Here is a 21,288-nt window from a genome sequence, read left to right as displayed (position 1 = left end):
TTAATCTAAAGTTGATTAAATTTTAAGTTTCATAACAAAGAATGTTATATACATCATGAAATATATCAACCCAAAAAAAAAAATTCTTGTTATTTTTCTTTTTAATTGATTTTTATGGAAGTGAAATTTTAGATTTTTTTCGATATAAATAGTTGGGATTAAGAGTCTGGTGGCATATATATAATTTTATTTTTTTTGAAAAATTAAGTGTTTGATAAATTTTTAAAAATCTGCTTTTAAATGGAAGCAAAGAAGTTTCTCTGTGTTGGAAAAAAGCTAAAAATTTATGGGTTTTCTAAAAAAAACAAAAGCAGAAGAACTTTTTTTTTTTAATCTTTTTGAAAGAATAAAATATCTCATATTTATATATGCATATTTATCAATATATCCCTTATTAATTAATTAACATATCTCATAAGTTTGGTTAAGTTTAATTGAAGAATTTTATTTTTTATTTTTATATAATAAATTTTATTTTGTTTTATGTTTTTAATAATTATTTATATTTTATATATTATTTTACGCATTATTTTATAGAGATATTTTTCTTTTCAATATTTTCAACAATACTTATCTATGTATAATAATATTGACCGAAAAAAATCCATTTCAATATGTATATTTTATTTAATTAAATAAATGTAATTAAAATTTTTGTATTAGATGTTTAAAATAGTTTCTTTCTATAAAATAATTGTAATATTAAAAGCACATTATACTTGCCTATAATATATATATTTTTAAAAAAATTTAGTCAAACACAATTTGCTATCAAAAGTACTTTTTAAATAAATTTGTCAAAAACATATTTCAAATAATTTTCAAAACACAAATCATTTTTTTTAGAATCATTTTTTGAAAAAAACTATATTTAAAACGGAAAAGGACCTAAAATACCCTCGAAGTATTGGAAATGGTACAAAACTACCCTTCATCCACCTATTGGCTCCAAATTACCCTTTCCACCCACCTATTGGCTCAAAAATACCCTTGTCATCCACCTTTGGGTTCAAAATTGACCATTTATTTAACGGTTTCAAATTTAAATAATTTAAATATTTTTAAAAATATTTGGCGCTCAATTATTAAATATAATTTAATTTATTAATATCATTTATAAATCAACCCACTACCCACCCATTACTAATCAAGCTCCACCCAATTAATATACCATTTCTAATATCAAAATCGCCTTAAACATTACTAAAGCATGACGATTACCGATTCCTGAAAATGACATTCAAAATTATTTGAGTCCGAATTGAATCCCCAATTAAATTTAGGTTGAGCCGCTTATTTAGGAGGACACTTCCAATAGGATTATGTTTCAAGCTTGAATTCAAAATTCATGATTAAAGGTAAAGAAGTAGCACCTCTCGAATTGATTCATACACTTTTTAAAATATAATTTTATAAATATTTATTATTTGTTTTAAATATTAAAATCTTAATATCTTATTTTTTAAACAAAATTACTATTAAGTAACATCACATAATTGAGGCGAGAGAATAATTAAGATGAACATAGTAGACTTTTATGTTTATCGGTAATTTTTAATTGGACATTTGAATTATATTATGTGTTGATTGACGACTTGAATGTATGATAATATACTTTTATAGACATTTTCGCCTTAAATTATTAGAAACATTCATTGGTAGTAATTTTCCTGTTGTATATTAATAATAGGTGAATCTATTAATTGGGTATGGTCTAATTAGTAATGGTTGGGTAGTAGAATGGTTAACAAATTATATTAATAAGTTAAATTATAATAAATAGTTAAGCACCATGTATTAAAAAATATTTAAATAGTTTAAATTTAAAATCGTTAAATTAGTGGTTAATTTTGAGCTCAAAGGTGGATGTGATGAGTATTTTAGAGCCAATAGGTGGATGAGAAGGGTATTTTGGAGCCAATAGGTGGATAAAGGGTAATTTTGTACCATTTTTGATACTTCAAGGATATTTTAGGCCCTTTTCCGTATTTAAAAAAATGTTTCTAGAAATAAACCGCTTTTAACAGCAATATCAAACGTGTTCTAAGATTTAGACAGGTTACTATAGGTATATTTATTTAAGGTTCAATATTTTTGTAAAATATATAAAATTACTTTTTTAAAAAAAATAATTTCCTTAATGGAATATTGAATTAATATGACATCATTGGAACGATATGAGCAGTGACATGCTTGAATAAAATATGTAATTCTTGTTGGGTATATAGCAATAATTGATGAGAAAATAGAGGAAAAAAGATAAACTTGAAAAGTTGAAAATTGAAGAGTTAGAAACTTGAAAAGTCTTCTTATGCTTTAATGAAAATGCATTTGTCCCTCATCAATGGTGAAAAGAAAAATAGAAGAGTTTAAATATCGAAACACTCCTATTAATTGTTAAAAGGGTCAGAAAGAGATACCCCTCGCGCCATCGTCGTTCGTCTAGGCTTCGGCTACGGCTACGCAAATGATCGAGAGATTATTTTTTGGACAAAGTTTATTTTAATTATTTAATTATTTAATTAATTAATTAATTAAATGGCCAAAATGTTTTCAATTAATTAGTTGATAACAGAAACGTTTCAGTTATTTAGTTGAAATTAATCGAAACGTTTCAACTTTTTAGTTGATTAACCCGACTCGGATCCGCGCGCAATTTGTTTAATTTAAAAAAACTTTTCCGTTATATTTAAATTTCCCGCCATTTTTGGAAATGACTGTTCTAAAAGCTTGCAACTTTCAAGAACAATCAGTACAATTTGAAAGGTTGTAGCCTTTCATTAATGGTCGTGTGATTTCTGAAAGGATTGCAACCTTTCCGAACCTGTTTCTCTTGCCTATAAATACCATTCACTCTTCAAAAATTTTCTTACGAATTTTTCTGATCTCTTCTTCTTCTTCTGCACAACAAATTACTTCGTGTATTTTACTGTTGTTGACTGATTCACTGACATCAGAGTTTTTGATATCTATACTCTGGTGATTGAGATCATTTTATCCTGAGAGGTCATATTCCAAATCAAAACTCGGTAACTAGAGGAGAATAATTTCCTTAAGGGGACACTGTGAATTCAATGAACTTGATCTTTTTCTGTTCGAATTATTTTTAGATTCTGGTACATTATAGATTTTAAATTTTTTCTTAATTAATTTCTGTTCATTCTTGTACTGATTTTGTAAACTTTAATTACTTCGTAGTTCTGCAAAATTTTATCAGAATCAGTAATTCTAATTTTCAAACACAGATTGACAACAATTCTAAGTATATTTTACTTTTCATGCTTTCAACTCCAAATTAAAGTTTCACTCCCCACAAGGTCTTAAATTATATAGTTTTCACTATTTTTTATAAATACTTTTTTGTAAGTAAAATAATTATAAGTAATATTTTTTGTTACATATAAGTTATTGAATCGGTAATAATTATTTATGTCAAGTTTTTAGCTTAACATTTCACCAAAATCAATGCTAAAAATGCATATAACTTATTCATAGTAATTACTAAAAATCATGATACACCGACATATGTTTTACCTTCTCTGATTATGCATAGATATTTGATACGGATAAATTTTTAATTTTTGAATTCAATTGACCTGAAAAAGAAAATCTAATAAATTATATATATAAAAAGGATTTGAAAGGTAGTTTTAACTTTTTATTAGTAACCAATTTGGCTAAATAACTCCAAAAAAATTTTAGAAAATAAATTACTTTTAAACTTTAGCCAACTATAAATCAACAAGATACAAAACACTAGAAAAATAAAAAGGAAAAGGAAAAATCATTACCCAAAAAAAAAAAAATTCACCAACCACCATACAATATATTAGATATCATGTCCCCATACTAATAATTTCTGTCAACTCACACAACTTTTCATTTTGTGTCTTTATTTGTTTCCAGATTTTTTTAAAATTTAATTTCATGCATGGTGTGGCCTAAACAATCGAAAAAAAAAAAAGAAAAAGAAAAAGTAAGGAACAAAAATAACTATAAGGTGTATAGTATATATTTGTGCAAAAAACTTGCAATAATTAAGTAGAATTTGTGAGAATAAGCAAAAAACATGGAGACAATTATTAACTGATAATTGAATTAATTACTTATATGAATCTTATTATTAAGACAAAATTTTTCATATAAATATGATAAAAAGCACAAAAGGACAGATACACAAAACATATACACAAAAACATATATACCTGTGATGTATAAATGTTGTATACCTTGATCATGTTGATAAATTAAGAGAAGAAGGGGACAACGCAGAATAGCATTTACAAAACTTATTTTCCTACTTTTTCTATAGTTATTTTTTTAATTTTTAAGGAGTTTGTTTTCTTACAAAAATATTGTTTAAAGTATTTTGATAAAGTACCATTACCACCACAATAACTGAGTTCAAAGCCTAAAAGGTATAAAATATTAATAAAAATTTCAAAACGGTATATAAAATTTTATATTAATCAAAACGATATAATTGCTGGAACAACAGCGATTTCCTCCGCCGGAAAAAGCAAAATCTCTGCTACTACAGCGATTTTGCAAAATGTGATTTTTTTTCTAAAAAAAAATTCAAAATGTGTTTTTTTTTTAAAAAAAAAATTCATGAAAATCGACGTCACACATCTTCATTTGATATATTTTTTTAAAAAGAAATCGTTGTTTAAATTATTTTTTTTAAAAAAAATATCACATTTTGCAAAATTGTTGTAGTAGCAGCAGCGATATTGCTTTTTCCGGGCGAGGAAATCGCTATTGTTCCAGCGATTTTGCTGTTTTGATTAATATAAAATTTTATATATCGTTTTGAAACTTTGTTAATATTTTATACCCCTTTAGGCTCCGGACTCCACAATTACCACCCACAAGCACCATCCTCAGTCACAACCTAAGTTGTTGGCAACTATCACCATTAATTATCACTATTAATTACTAGCAACTTTTTACCATCATCACCACCATATCAATCACAGTAACCACAACAATTACTAATTACTATCAACAATCAACACCATCAATCACCACCATGTATAATCGTCTTTAGCTATTACTATCGTCCACCATCACTATCAGTCTATCACCAACCACAACTAACTACCACCATATCAACCTTGACAGCCAACTATTATCACCACTAGCTACTACCTACGACACTACTAAAACTCAACCGTCTCCAATTGATACCCACAATTAGCATTGCTATCTATCATCATCAACAACCGTCATAAAATGTTTTTAACACTTTTACAATAGTCTTAATTATTTAATATTCATATCTTGATACAATTTCTTAATTTTTAGATATGTATTTAAATTCATACATCTAAATTATAATTCATATCATAATAGTCAAATTGCTATATATCTTATCCTCATTATAGATTGTATTTGGTAATGAGAAAATTAGAAAGGATATTCAACCATATGCCTACTTCCTCTTGTATGGTAAATATAAGTTAACCACATTAAGAAATAGCCTTTAATTGGAGCAACAAGACTTGGAAATGATGATATACTAAGGCCACAAAAGAAAAGGCACTCACTCAAACCCCCACCACATTACTATTCTTTGACTAACACAAAATAAATATAAGTCCCATATTGTTACTCTATTTTTCTTCCTAATTTATAACTAAGCAAAAGGCCAACTTTAAGATTCCTTCTCACTATGTGTACCCTTTAGTTCGCCACCCCCTATAAATTATATTTTATCCCTAAAAGAAGGAACTTCTAAAAAGATACACTATCACTTATCTTTAACTAGACAAACAGCATTAATAGTAATATAGTACCACTTGTAGTTGTAGGCATTAAATAGGTATCAAAAGTGAGATATACCTAGACCCTAGCTAGGAGTACTTTAGTTGAAATTGAAAATAAAATAAAATATTTGAACATGAAATTATTAAAAGTTAAATTTGAATATAAAATTTACTTTGAAAAAAAAAAGTCATATGAAAATTTAAAATCGTTATTTCACTTGAAATACTTTTCAAATCAATGTTTCATACATATTTGTTAAGTTTTGGCAATGCCACTTGTTGCAACATGAATGGTTGAGTCGAAACTATATCATCCACTCTTGCGCTAAAACAACATTATACACATGTTTGTACATATGAAAATTGCGATAAGAAAAAAAAGTATATCATATAAATTATGATAAATAGCGTATTGTTGAATTTAAATGAGAAAGGCATATGTACCAACACAACTACTTGAAATAGTTTGTCTCAAATCCATTAGATGTCTAGTAGCCATTTATATTGGCTTAGTTCTAGTCACACAACCATTTTTCAAAGTGGATTATATTTTTTTCTTTTTCGTTCGCCATTTTAATATAATAATCCCAAATGTAAGGTATGTCCTACCTATATACATAATTGATATCACTGTACAGAAGGCGATTACGGTCAAAAAAAAGCTACAGGTGAAAACAATCGACGTTTTGATGGTTAAAAGGAATGTGAAGACACCTGTGGACATCCACTTGTCATCATTAAGATTGGTTTATCCCCCAAAATAGTAGCTAAAAATATAGAGCTATCAAGAACCTAACAATTCTTCTATAATTTATGTGAGGGAATGTTTGAATGAGCTGCCAATTAAATGGACTTTTTGTGAGGTAATAAATTGTTGTTTGAAGATAAAGATGCTCTTTTGGGCCCAAAGGAGTTGTACTAGTACTCAGCATTTAGAACCAAAAACTTTTGGACCCACATAATTAATAATTAAAATAAAGAATAATTATGGCATTAGTGTGGGTTCTGGGGTGGGGGTGGGGGAGTCATTCTCAAGAATACATATCTCTATTTTAAGGTGACGTTTAATTTTAGCCCTCGATATTAATGATCTTTAATTTTTATCAATCAATATTTTAAGTTATTAAAAAATAGTTGAAAATATCCTTGACAAAGAAAAAATACAAGACAAAATTATCAGGGCAATACTAATGCCTTATAAGAGAGAAAAATTCTAAAGTATTACGTATCTACTTAGTTTTTACACTATTTATGTCCATAGAAGTATAAGTTTAGTTTCAGAACGTATAATTTTTTCTTTAAGAAATATACTAGCTACATTTTACAAAAGATAAACTTGTCTTGCAAATTAAATACTACAGAACTTATATCGAATAAAATAAAATTTTAACTCAAAATTTTTGTTTTTAGAGGCAATCGTGCAAAAAAATAAAAAAATTGTTTTAATGGCTGGCAATTTTAGCATTTTTCTATTCAATTGAATCATAGCACTAGATGGACTAATTGTCTGTTGCTCCAAAAGGCTTTTTTAGTATAGATTGAAGAATTTTTGTATGTTTAATTTAAGCGGCATAGTTTGTTTAGATATGAAGTTTAATAAATAAATAATATTAAGTTTTTATTTTGAATATACCATGATATATTTATGGAAATAAATCACAATTTAAAAATATATTTATTTTAAATATACAATATCAACATATCAAATATAACTTATAAATAGAATTTGAGCAAAATAATATGTACCTAAAATATTGTGAAGGGGTAATAATTTAAAGGGTCATACTATATTGTAATTACATATTTTTCATATTTATTTTTTTTAGGTATCATAATCGGAGGGAGAGTGAAAGTTAGATATTTGAAAGTTCTAAATTAATTTTTGTTAAAAAAATTCACATGTTAATATATATATATATATATATATATATATATATATATATATTTGCTTTTCTAATAGGAATAGATGATTTTTAAAAAATAATAAATTTGTCTCAATACATGAATCATAACTCCATATATATTTTTTATAAAAAAATGGGATGGGAGGAGGCGCAATTATTATTAGAATAAAGTTTGACCACTCACATTTCAACTTCAATTTTCGGCTGGGCTCATTTGGGAGCTGTCTTTTTTTTTTTCTTCGTTTTATAATCGTTGTATTTAAGCCGTCTTTTATGTACCTCAACTAATTTTATAAGATATTTATCGCCCTTTGTTAGTAAAAAAATTACAATATAACAAAAAAAGATTATAACTGAAAATGAAATGAAGAAATAAAATCTCTTCAGGCTGAGGTGCGTATATCTCGCTCTCTTTAAGGAGGTTCAAGCCCACTGCAGCAAATGTTTTCACCGTACTAGCACTAATCCTCTTTGACTTGTCCCCTACAGGATACAACAGCCTTCACAAAATATAACTCAATAACTCTGGACAAGAGTTGAGTACAAAACTCCACAAAAAAGAACACCTCTCTTCAACTAATAAGTATTCTCTTTTTGACTAACTCTTTCACTATATATTATCTCTTGTTTATTATATGTACAAACCAAATGAAAACCACCACTATTTATACTACGAGAAATCTTTCTAGCAATGAATAAAAAGATAATGATGTAGTAAATAGTGAAGATAATTTGTCTTAGAAATTACATATGTTACAAGATACAATGGAGGAATTAAGAGCGAAGTAATGAGATCAAAAGCAAACAGCCACCAACGGCTTGCTCCTTCTACAATTGCACCAAGGAATTAGTAACATATGTTATTATCTATGGAGTAATGCACCAATTTAATGTCAAAATGGCAGCATCAAATGCAAAGTAAACCAATGCATTATCTTAATGCAATAATGAATAGAGCAAGTAATGATTTAGAGGCAAACGGTCAGCATGGCAATGCAAAGAAAAATAAATATAACATTTACTTTAATATTAAAATGTCACTCCATTAACACCTCTCACCGGTTATTACCAATAGATATTAGGTAACTTTGTTCACTAATGTTATATAACTATAGCTTTCACATGCTTGATTTCACTCGAACCCATGAGGAGTACCTATAACTATCTCTTCAATTGGATACCTTTCGTCGTAAAATTATATTGAATATATATATTCAAATTCAACATTAAAGGATATATATTTAAAGTTGGATACCCTTGATAAAAGTTATGCTTTTGATGCAATGATATGAAAGTTCATTCCAATTACGAACTTCCAAGTTTAAACCCAAATTGCATGATATTTATTTTATTTTGATAGTCACACATCAATATACTTAGATACCCTAATAACAACATCAAAGAAGTAAGGAAAAAAAATTATTCTTTTTTTTATGCTTTCTTGATGAGAATGGATTGAGAAAATGAAGCCAATGGCTTTTGGAGTTGCTTCATTTTCCTTCTTATTAAGTTTTTTTTTTACTTTCCGACGTTTGACTTAGCAAAGAAAGGTATAATATATAAACGCGTTCTTTTAACTTAGTTTCACTTAATATTTATGTTTTTTTAATTATGGATGTGCATAAGTAGACACTTATATTTGCACAATGTTATACGAGTAGACACATCATCTTACACGACATAAAATCAATTTAAGTGTATCTCATGTAAATTATTATATACGACTCGTGTTTTACTTATTCTACTTAATATGAATCTAAATTTTTACTCGTCTGTATCCAAAGCTAACTAAATGTCATGCATATCAAGTAGTCAAATTAAATTAAAAGAATACGTGTATATATGGTAAAAAGAAATTGTGAAACCATGAAGAATAAGAAAACTAATGATATGAATTCTCCAATATATATGACTCCCTCAGTTACATGTTTATTTGCTAATATTTGTTTTGGAATTTTTTTTAACAAAAAGTAATAAATAAAATAATTATTTTATTTATCATCGCTAATTATCATAAATCATCATTTAGAAATAAATAAGAGTAGTAGTTAATAATGAAAAATGAGCACTTAGCATGTTCTTAACTCAATTGATCTCTAGCAAATAATTTTTTTGCCCTTTTCTCCGAAAGATGGATTTCTTTAACCGGGTGGAATATTAAGGCGTTCGTTGGTTAAATTTGAATTGATCAAAATGAATTGATAAAACAAATGTCTTGGTTATCAATTCATTGAAAGATTATATTGACTTGAAACGAACTAAATCAAAATGGATTCAATAACAATCATCTTACATAATTCTATATATAGGGAAGAAATAAAATTCAACTAAAATACTGCATCATATATAATGCATCGATGTTGTATAAATAATGAATAATTATGTATAAGTATGTATATACATTTATAAAACTGTGTATATAAAATGTATATATTGCAACAGTTCATCCTCTTGAACAAGTTGATTTTTTTTTAATCTCAAACCTCCTTGAACAAGATCAAATTTTAGATATTAGCTCCTTTGAATCTTACTACAAAAGTTGAATTAAAGCAAACTACCAATTGTACAAAGTCTCTTTTTGTTATTTATAACACAACAACTCTTGTTATGTTTAGTAAATTTAAAAGGAAAAAAAGTTTGTACTTTTAAAATGGGAAAAATGATAAATATACCTTCGAACTATTGTAAATAGTATATAGATATTTTTCGTCATACTTTTGAAATATTAATGCTCCTATCATTCAAAAGTTAGAGCATACATACGCGTGTCCCTATTTAAGTTTTTCGTTAGAGTGAAGCGCATATGTGCCCTAATTTTTGAATGACAGCAATATAAATGTCTCAAAATTATGACGAAAGATATATGCATATCATTTCAGCTGTATTTGCATGTAATTATTGCGATAATATATATAGGAGACAAGGGTGGTCAAAAGTACTATTTTTTTTTGCATCACTCGGAAAAAGTTCTACATATGATAATGTTTTTTCTGTGTGCTTGGTAATATTTAATTACAAATTTAAAAGATTTTTTCGGAATATGTATTCCGGTGAGATTATTAATAGTATTTTTTATGAAAAAAATTGTAAACCATGAAGGCTGCAATTTATTACTTCCACAACTAATATCCAACATTGACATAAACATAAGTGAAATGTGCATAATGCCATAATCAAAAAGTACACTAGAGAGAAAAGAAAGGGAAAGGAAATTTTCATAAATAGCCATTATAATAAATATAAGAAGAATTTTCACGTATAATCATTTAAAATAATTTAATTACGCTTTATAACAATAATTTATTAATTATGATTTGTATATGTATGTTATAAAGAGGAGAGTGGCTAATGAGATTGAAGATGGACGAAAGATGCGAATTCTATATGTATATCTATCAAAATAATTATATAATGTAACTGATATACATATGTATTTGTATATTTGGCGAGTGAGAATGAGAGAGAAGGAGAGAGGAGAGCGAGATTAGGAGAGAGAGGAGAGATGCGAAAGAGAGAGGGCAATAATTCATATAATTCGCACTCGTTTGTATAATTTGCCGGTACAATTGTATAATTTGCGTGTTTTTGTATGATACACCGGTACAATTGTATAATTTGCGTGTTTTTGTATAATTGAGTAATACAAAGTTTGAATTATACAAATATGATAAAACTCAAAATAACGAATTGATCCAAAATAAAAATATGAACTTTAAACAGTTATACAAACTATATTATACAAATTACTATATAAATTATGTTATACAAAATCCAAAAACTACACATTTATATAAACTTTAAAAAGTTATACTCCATCTGTTTTAAAAAGAATGATCTAGTTTGACTTGAAACGAAGTTTAAGAAAAGAAAGAAAACTTTTTAATTGTGTGTTTCTAAATTAAAGTTATGTCAAACGTATCAAAATGTCCTTTAATCTTGTGATTTTAAACATATCACGTGGAAAAGTTAAAGTTAAAATGTTGCCAAAAAAGGAAAGGGGACATTTTTTTTATACAAACTAAAAAAGAATGACTTATTCTTTTTTAAACAGAGTAAAAACGAAATAAGTCATTCTTTTTTAAACAGGGGGAGTACAAACTTTAAAAAGTTATAAAAAAAAATTGAATTTATATGATAATAAAACTAAAGATCAAAGGTAATCATCGTCATATACAAATACAAATCAAATGAAGAATTGTAGTTGTGAATTATACAAATGTGGCTGATTATACAAACTCGATGATTAATGTTAGTCATGAGTGGTAATTATAATAAACTATAGCTACGATGACTATTAAGTAGTATAAGTTCGCTTAACCGCGTGATTTTTCCAAAGTATAATTATGCTTCATAAATATAGTTTACATATTTATGAATTAAGGTTACAATTTGAGTTGTATAAGTTCGCTTAACCGCGTAATTTTTCCAAAGTATAATTATGTTTCATAAATATAGTTTATATATTTATGAATCGATGTTACAATTTGAGCTGTCTCGTTTGTATAATTTATGAGTGAGTTTGTATAATTTGCGAGGACCTTTGTATAATTGGGCTATTTTAGTATAAATTCGAAAGAATGAATTTATAAAAAACACAAACATCTGAACTTTAAACCATTAACAAAAGTTAAACAAATTTCAAATTTGAAAATATGACACTTACCTAGAACCAAACCGAGAAAAAAAATACACACGCCCAGTGGGACTCGAACCCACAATCGCTTGATTAGAAGTCAAGCGCCTTATCCATTAGGCCATGGGCGCTTGTTGGTTGAAGAATTACATTTACAATTAATTACTCTTTTTTCTGGAAGGAAAACGAAAAAAATGTTCGAACTTACGCCATAGATTTAAGGTTCTTTTTCTATATTCTATCACCATCTTATACCGATTCCTATGTCTTTAAATAAAATTTTGAAGCCTATAAAATACAAAGTGAACATTCTCAGTTTCCTATGTCAAAAGGAGAAAATATGCACTACGAACAAAGCAACCATTGAACTTAAAAGAGTAAACTCAAAAAACAAACTAATGAATCCATATTCATTTGGGCACCAGGTTTTGCTTTGATTGAATGGAGACGTAAATCTGTCAAAATAACAAAACATTTTGACAAGTCAACAGCTAAGATAAGAAGCTTTAAAAGCAAGAGGAACAAGGTTATCCACAAGTCAACAGCTAAATCCTTCATAGCAACAAGTTTGATGCTGATGTTATGCACAAGAATTTGAGTAAGAACTCTGAAGCAAAGTAGTTTACACCTTATACAAGCATATATCCTGCGAAAAGTTAGTCACCGGAACTCAATCATGACCTTCTAGGAACATATCAGATTGCATATGTCCTGAAACCTTGCCTCTGAAATGTTGGTGAAAGGAAAAACTTTGAATCTACCAGTATTTGGACAACTCAAAGTCAGATGTTCCGAGCTCACCAACTTCTGCAATATGCAATACAAGAATTATTCACCCTTACAAACTGCCCTATTACAAGCATCACCAACTTTAAAAGTCAAGAGCCAAGAATCTTCTTAGTTAATAAACAACCTAATATAATCACTAATATATCCACAACGCTGCTCTCAAGATGTATATGATGTTATAATTGCTAGACAACAGTTATGTCAAAGATGATCCAAAAGAATATACATAATGTGAAGATTATTTTTCTTGTTCTAGGGGATCACCCCCCATTGAGCTAGCAAACACTTGATCTGTTTCTCATTTCAGTCCATTGATCTTATATAACATATTTACTTTTGCATATCCTATTTCTTCTCAGACAAAAATTATGTTTCCCTTCTCATAATAGGATCAAGTATAACGAGATACCTCACAATGAAATGCCTTGTCAGTGCAGCTCCACCATTTGGATGGAATGCAATCAAAGTAGTGACACCAGCTACAGTATTTGTTTATGTCAATGCCATGCAGAACTGCCATTATAATTCCTGCGAGCCTGCATTGGGAGTGAAAGCAATTCAACTCATTATCTTAGAAAACTATAACTAACCTAAGTAATAGTTCATGGTGCAATTGGATGCAAAGAAAAATGGAGCAAGAGTAAAACCATAAAAGTATCATACAGAGATAGAACTCACAATAAAGCAAAGATAACAAGAGCAGAACCCCTCTGAACAGGCTTGTCCAAACTCTTCCTACATTTGACAATGTCCTTGGCATCAAATTCAAATAAGCCTCCCTTATTTCGAGCTAGTTTCTCTTGTTGAGGCTTGAACAAGAGCACAAATCCCAGAAGGAATCCTGACATAAATCCTCCGATATTCGCAAAATTATTGATGTAAGGTATCAGTCCGAGGACAAGATTAGTCATCAAGATTGTCATGGTAGCCACAAGCCCTGCAAACTGCAATAAAAGTAGGGAGGTGACATTCTATACTATTTGACAGCTGAGACGAGAGGGGAAAAACCTACAAGACCTCAGGACCTTATTGGTGTAAGATTTCCAATTCCTGATGAGGCCAGAGAGCAGTGTACCAAGCAATCCAACCAATGCACCAGAGGAACAAACTGATGGCCGATCTTGAACGAAAAGTGAAGCAACTAGACTACCAGTAATAGCTGAGAGTATGTAGATAACTCCAATCCTAACTGCAGAAATAGGAGCTTCAATCAAAGATTCAATAAACAACTTTCTCAATGAAAGAACATATTACAAGAATATTCTTACATGATCCGAATTCTTGCTCTAAGTGAAGTCCCACAAAGATTACTGAGGACAGGTTAATGATCAGATGGAAAAGCCCTGCATGCAACCAAGGGCTTGTGAAGATACGCCTGAGCTGTTGATTATTAGTCAACAATGTCTTCTGAAGTGCTCCAATTTCTTCTAACCTACATTGGCAAAATATTTCATATCTGTTATTGGCAGCAGAACTTACTCAACATAATATCATGTGCAAGACACAGTGTACAGCTTCATAGTTCTTTGATACACAGATGGAAAAATAACATGTTTATATTAACATATAGAATAATATGCCTTAGTAAATAACCTCAAAGTAACTGGTACTGCAATTTTCAAGGCAGATAGGAAAAAGCAGGTAATGTTTAACTTGTTTGAGAGGGATCTAGAGATCAATATGTTAGCGAACGTGGATTAATTGATTCTCTATGGCCTGAAGAACTGCCATATGGAGAAGCCAGAGGTTCCATAAAGAACCAAGAAATATTTCAGTAACAGTTCATCACATATGTATATATGCAAAGTGCTTGTATACTATATGCAATAAAATTTTAGGATTCTGAAATCAGTTAGATCCATAAGAGTATACAAGACTAGCCTTCAGTTAAGTACCGATTGCCGCCATAAACTACATTTTCATCAATATAAATTTCAATCAAACATCGTAGCCACAACAACAAGTATACAAACTCAAATTTAAGCAACAATTCATATAGATAGCAACGTTTTCTCCTCAAATTTCATAAAGCAGTCCAAATCCATAATATACCGAAAATGAGTCACAGTTCAAACGATGCATTGAAATAGTGAAAGAGAAGAAGGAACTGACGTAGAAGCAGAAGGACCGAGCAGAGGATTCTCGTAAAGAGGCTGAAAAGAGAACCTACGGAGAGGTTTTAGAGCACAATCTCCATAAGAATTCTCCCAGCAGTCGTTAACAATCATTGTTACAGTAAAAGCGCCCAAGTGAAGGATCACAAAGAGAGAAATGATCCATGTGTTTGCTCTCTTCTGAGACAATGGCCTAAAGAAGGGGAATGGAACTCTCTCATCAGCAGTCATCTCAGTGGAGAATGTCGACGCCATTGAAGCACATTGTTGCTTGATTTCAACCTGAGATTGGGATTTGGAACTGTCTGCCATTATTTTGTTTAGTTTTACAAATTACACATTTGCTCGAATTGAACTTGACAAGTTGGGGATGATCAATCCATGTGACATTTGAGGGGGGGGGGGTTGTTTCGCGGGAAGAATGCCAACAAGAGAGAAAAAAGAGGGTTGATTCCGTCTATTTTTATTTGTCATTATGCGTTTTTTTACAAATAATTTGACTTATTTACAAACTTAAATAATATGACATTTCAAATAAAAAAATTTAGATATTTAAAAGCTATAAGAAAAATATTATAAATTGCAATATTTTGCATATTAATATAAATAAGAAAAGGGAAACTTTCATACATAGCCACTTAAAAATAGTTTAATTACTCTCTGTAGCTATAGTTTGATAATTACAATTCATAACTACATGTTATATGGAGGAAGGATGCGAGTGAGACTAGGAGAGAGATGAGAGAGGCGAGAGAGAGGGAGAAAAGAGTGGAAGAAAGGTGAATTGTATATGTATATCAATTTAGATAATTGTATATTATACATATGTATTTGTATTTATGGCAAGCGAGAGTAAAAGAGGAAGGAGAGAGGTGAGCGAGACTGGAGAGGGAGGAGAGAGACGAGTTATATATATATATATATATATATATATATATATAATTGTATATTATACATTTGTATATAGAGTGAGCGAGATTGGGAGAGGGAGGAGACAGGTGAGCGAAATAGGGGAGAGAGTGGGAGAGAGGTGAATCGTATATGTATATAGGTTAAATAAGTGTATATTATACATATGTATTTGTACATTTTGCGCGAATTATACACATACAAATGTGATTAATTATACAAACTCGAAATCAAACCACGTAATTAATGTATAATGTTAGCCGCGAGTGGTAATTATACCAAACTATAGCTATGATGAGTAATTAAATAGTATAAATTTATTTTGTTACATAATTTTTCTATAAAAATATATCGTAATATATTAGTTAAAATTTATAGTTTAACTTTAACAAAGGAAACTATGACAACTAATAAATAGAGGAAGGTAATATTTATTTTGTGGCCTTTGTTTTATTTTGGGTTGAGCCCTATGGTGAACCAATTTATTTTACAAAAATCACCTAAACCTAAAAATTTGGTAAGGGGTTGTTTGGATGGGAACTAGTTATTTTTGGATAACTTATACAAGTATGTATATGAGATAACTTATTCTATCATTATAATATAAATGATGAGATAAATTATTCCAAACATGTCAACCATATAAGATATCTAAATTTTATTTCAAGACTATTTTTTTATTTCATAATTTTTTAAGTCTTATCCTTCACACCAAACGAGCCATAACATAATAGAAGGAGGGTTAGTCTACTGAAATTCAAAAGAGTTCCCCTTTATCAAACTCTAACAAATTAAAATTTATCCAATAGCTCACAATTCAGATCAAGAATAATCATTAAAGGCAAATTAGCACACTAACAAAATACCAAACTAAAAATAAATGGAAAAGTTTAAAAGAAATATTTTTGAAATGTGTATAATGGATGAGAGCAAATTAAGATTAAACACATCTTTACCCTTTTGAGAAAGAAATTAGTGAAAATAAAAAGAGCACGTAGCGTTTTAATTTTGGTTTCATTTGAATTAATTTATTTTTAGATATTTCTTATTTTTAAGTACGTTTTTTTATTTTATTTTGGAGGAGTTTAGAAAAGTTATAAAAAGTATTTTTAAGCACTTACTTTTAGGCCCAAAAAATAAAAAATAAGTCAAAACATACAAGTAGGTACATCTATAAGAACCAAAAAGAATGTTGATTACTACTCTCTCCAATCGTTTTTACTTGTCACTTTTTTAAAAAATAGATTTTCGTTTTTACTTGTCATTTTTAACATCTCGAGAAAAAATAAGATTTTTTCATGTTTACCCTCACCATTAAATACTCTTTTTTTTAAAATTATTTTTCAAGATTTAATTTTAAACATCATTTAGTAGGAATAGTTTGATAAAAGTATTCATATCAATAATTATTTTTCTAAATGGTGTACCAAATATAAAAGTAAACGGAGTAAATGCTAAAAAGTCAAAAACTCTATCAGACTATATACATTTTAACATCAACTTTTCATCTATATACATAAACCTGGTAATATTAAGTTATCAAATAGGGATTATTCTACCTTAATATCCAAGACAATTTCAGTTTTTTTAATTTCGACGAACTAAATAATTCACCTTTTATCAAACTCAACAAACTAGAAATTATCAAAATGTGGGGTTAATTTAGTGGTAAGTCGTCTTCAAAGTTTCAATCTGAAAATCAATTATTCGAGTTATACTAAAAGGTAAATTATGAATCACTATTTCTGCGTAAAGCCCACAATCAAAACAATTACGAAGTAAATGTCTTAGTTTCTTTTTATCTCTTAATTAGAAGTGAGGGAATATGTAAAAACACTTCGATAAAATTTTAATTAAGTTCGAGTCAATGATTCGAAACTTTATCATAGATCTTAATTATGCTATTTTTATCAACAAGAGAAATGTGTTAATGTTTTTTAACTGAATTTGGGGCTTTTTGGTTCTTTCGACTTTGGGGATTTGTAATTTTGGAGGTCTTTCTTTTTCTTTTTGAAGCCATAAGACACTCGCTTTAGGTAGAGGTGTCGCTTTAGGTAGAGGTGTTAGTCCATCTCATCCGGACTAATCCATATAAGCTTTGACATCTTACGGATCTGGTCGAGCTAGTCCAATTTTTACGTGGGCCAGAAAATGGTCGATCCAACCTATAAATACACGGGCCACGGGCCAGCCCATTTTGACGCCTCTAGCTTTAGGGTTGAGCTGCCCTTGCGCCTTGCTTGGTCTCATTTCATGTTACTATAAAGATTTGGAGTTAATGTTTCAATTTAGTTTGTTTTGATCTTTTGAGCACCTCTGTGCATTCAATAACCCCACATCAACTATTTTGAACAACATTTTTTCATTTTGGTTTCTTTGAAAAGAGAAATTAAAAAAGATTGTCTTAAAACTAGTAGGTTGACAGCAAACGTAAAACTTGTTAATTCATGATGAACTCTTATATTTGATAACATAGATATCATTGTTTTTACGATGGTCTTAAATCATTTGACAATGATTAAGCTCAGGTACATACAAAGTTGATACTAAAACATATGACAAACCAATTAATCAAGATACACCACATATTGGATATAATTCAAATACAAATATGTGGTGTACTGTAATTCTGATTCACAATAGATATTAAGCAGAAACAAACTTAGATACAAGAATATTCAATTTTTTGTTGCTAAAGAAATAATGAAATAAATTTGATTATTTTTTATTTTTAGAATTGTCATACAAGAGATACCTAAAAATTATTATAAAAATTATTAAACGAGTGGTTTTCTCCTTAAATTGTACATTTCAGTTACGTTGCTTAATTCACCAAACGTTATATTTTAGAGACCGAAGCCAAAAGGGTAAAAAAAAATTATCAAAAATTTCAAAACAGGCATATCAATTTTTTTAAAATCAAAATGGCAAAATCGCTCACGATGTAGCAGCAATTTCTTAAACTTTATTTTTTAAAAAAAAAAAAATTAAACAAGTCGCTCCAATGGAGCGACTTTCAAAATTAAAAAAAAATATATAATTCTTATTTTTTATTTTTTGCTTTATTTAAAAAAAATCAAATCGTTGCAAATACAGCGATTTACACTTAATTTTTATTTTTTTTTGAAAATTTAATTAAATCGCTGCAAAAAAAATTATCCGATTTAATTAAGTTTTCAAAAAAAAAATTAAGTGTAAATTATTGTCGTTGCAGCGATTTGATTTTTTTTAAAAAAATAATTTGATTTTTTAAAAAAAATTGATTCAAAGTCGCTGCCTTGACAATGATTTTGATTTTATTTTATTTTTTATAAAAAAAGGAAAAAATTAAAAAAAATTTAATATGCAGCGACTTATTGAAAAAATTATAATATTTTTATTTTGAAAATCGCTCCATTTGGAGCGACTTGTTTAAATTTTCTTTTTTTTTAAAAAAAGGAAGAAAAATTTAAGAAATCGCTACTATAGTAGCGATTTTGCCTTTTTCGACGGACAAAATCGCTATATCGTGAGCGATTTTACCGTTTTGGTTAAAAAAAATTGATATGCCATTTTGAAATTTTTGACAATTTTATTTACCATTTTTGACTCCGAACTCTTATATTTTATATCTAATTTAAAAGTAGTTTGAATATATATATCTGAAAGTGCCCATTACATATATTTGACGTTCGAATTATGGTAGGAATAATAATATTAAAAACTAATTTAAAGGAAATTAGGTTGCTCCAAAACTATTAAAATTTGTGTACTTTAGGATTATTTTTTGAAAGAAAAAAAGAAGGAACGCAAAAGTTAGCTAAATCGTGTCTCAAAATTATCAATTTATTTTAAAAGCCATGTAATTTTTTTAATTGAAAGTACAATTTGGGGTAGAGTGACCTTGTAAAAAAATAATATCATAATTTGAACGACTTCATCAATATAAAAAAAATAAATCAAATATCTTTATTAAGTAATTTCACATATTTAAATTATTTGATAAATACAATCAATATATATATAATATATATCTTTTATCAAGGAGCACAAAATACATTTTTTTTTATATTTGATATTGTAAAATTTTACTAAATATATTGTTATTTTATTGATTTTGTCAATAGGACATGTGATTCCTGAGAAAGGTAAAATATTTTTATGATTGAATTCGAGATTATAATTTATACGTTATATAGTTAAAGATATTAATTCATTATTTGCCAATAATAACAATAATAAAATTAATCTCAAATTAATTCTAAATACCCCCACTTTTTCTACTAAGGGCCCGTGTGGATGGGCTTAATAAAAATAGCTTTAAAAAAGTACTTTTCAAAGTGCTAAAACTTATTTTTAAAATAAGCAGTTATGTGTTTGGATAAAAGTGCGGAAGTTAAAAAAAAAGTTGTTGATGTGTTTGGCAAATAAGTGCTGATAAACAGCTTTTTAAATCAAAATGTCTGAAATACCCTTAAAAGCTGTTAACATAATAAAAGTTAATTAATTTATATTTTACAACCATAAATAATTATATTTTGCTATCATTCACATATTTCTTTCTCATCACAAATTATTTATAAGAGGAATATAAACTTATTATAGATTTTAAAGATACATAATTTGAATAGATTAAAGAACGATTTAAGATTTTATTTTAGTTTCATCCATAGTTAATAATAATTGTCTATCATTCACATATTTCTTTACTATCACAAATTATTTATAAGAGGACTATAAATTTTTATTTAAGTTATATGTGCAACTTATTTTACATTTTAATAATATATAATTTGAATAGATCACTTGAAAGATTTAAGATTTATTTTATTTTTCATTCATTAGTAATAGTAATTGTCTATCATCCACACGTGAAAAGGAAAAAATAGAAGAAAAAGATGTTAGAGTTATGTGGGTAATTTAGAGATTGTATAAAAATATTAAGGGCAAAAAGGTAAAAATGTGGTCAACTTAATATAAGCCGGAAAAAAAGCACCCCTACCCCAGTTTTTAACTTTTAGCTTAAAATAAAAAAAATTTTAACTTAAAATAAGCTGTTTTGAGTATTGCCAAACAGCTAAATAAGTCAAAAACCAGCTGTTAAGTCAGTTTGACCAGCTTTTAAGCTGAGCCAAACAGGCTCTAAATTTAATTTATTTTATCCTATTTCTCCTATGAATAATTATTTCAAA

General features: G+C 28.1%; 1 protein-coding gene and 1 non-coding gene across 2 annotated transcripts; both read right to left on the bottom strand.

Moving 5' to 3' along the window:
• Positions 1 to 12,363: 12,363 nt before the first annotated feature.
• TRNAR-UCU (transfer RNA arginine (anticodon UCU)) lies at positions 12,364 to 12,436 on the bottom strand. Its single transcript has one exon. It is a non-coding gene; the product is annotated as a tRNA-Arg (tRNA).
• Positions 12,437 to 12,691: 255 nt separating this feature from the next.
• LOC101255455 (inactive RHOMBOID-like protein 8) lies at positions 12,692 to 15,607 on the bottom strand. Its single transcript, XM_010314493.4, has 6 exons — positions 15,207 to 15,607; positions 14,363 to 14,526; positions 14,120 to 14,283; positions 13,773 to 14,038; positions 13,504 to 13,630; positions 12,692 to 13,112 (listed from the first exon to the last, which is right to left on the bottom strand). Exons 1-6 carry the CDS (start codon positions 15,518 to 15,520, stop codon positions 12,990 to 12,992), a joined length of 1,158 nt encoding a protein of 385 aa, XP_010312795.1. The 5' UTR covers positions 15,521 to 15,607; the 3' UTR covers positions 12,692 to 12,989.
• Positions 15,608 to 21,288: the final 5,681 nt, after the last annotated feature.

Source organism: Solanum lycopersicum, chromosome 11 (genome assembly GCF_036512215.1).
Source record: "Solanum lycopersicum chromosome 11, SLM_r2.1".
In the NCBI taxonomy this organism is placed as follows: Eukaryota; Viridiplantae; Streptophyta; class Magnoliopsida; order Solanales; family Solanaceae; genus Solanum; species Solanum lycopersicum.
The sequence above is the reverse complement of the archived record's forward strand: the minus strand, read 5'-3'. Positions and strand labels throughout refer to the sequence as shown.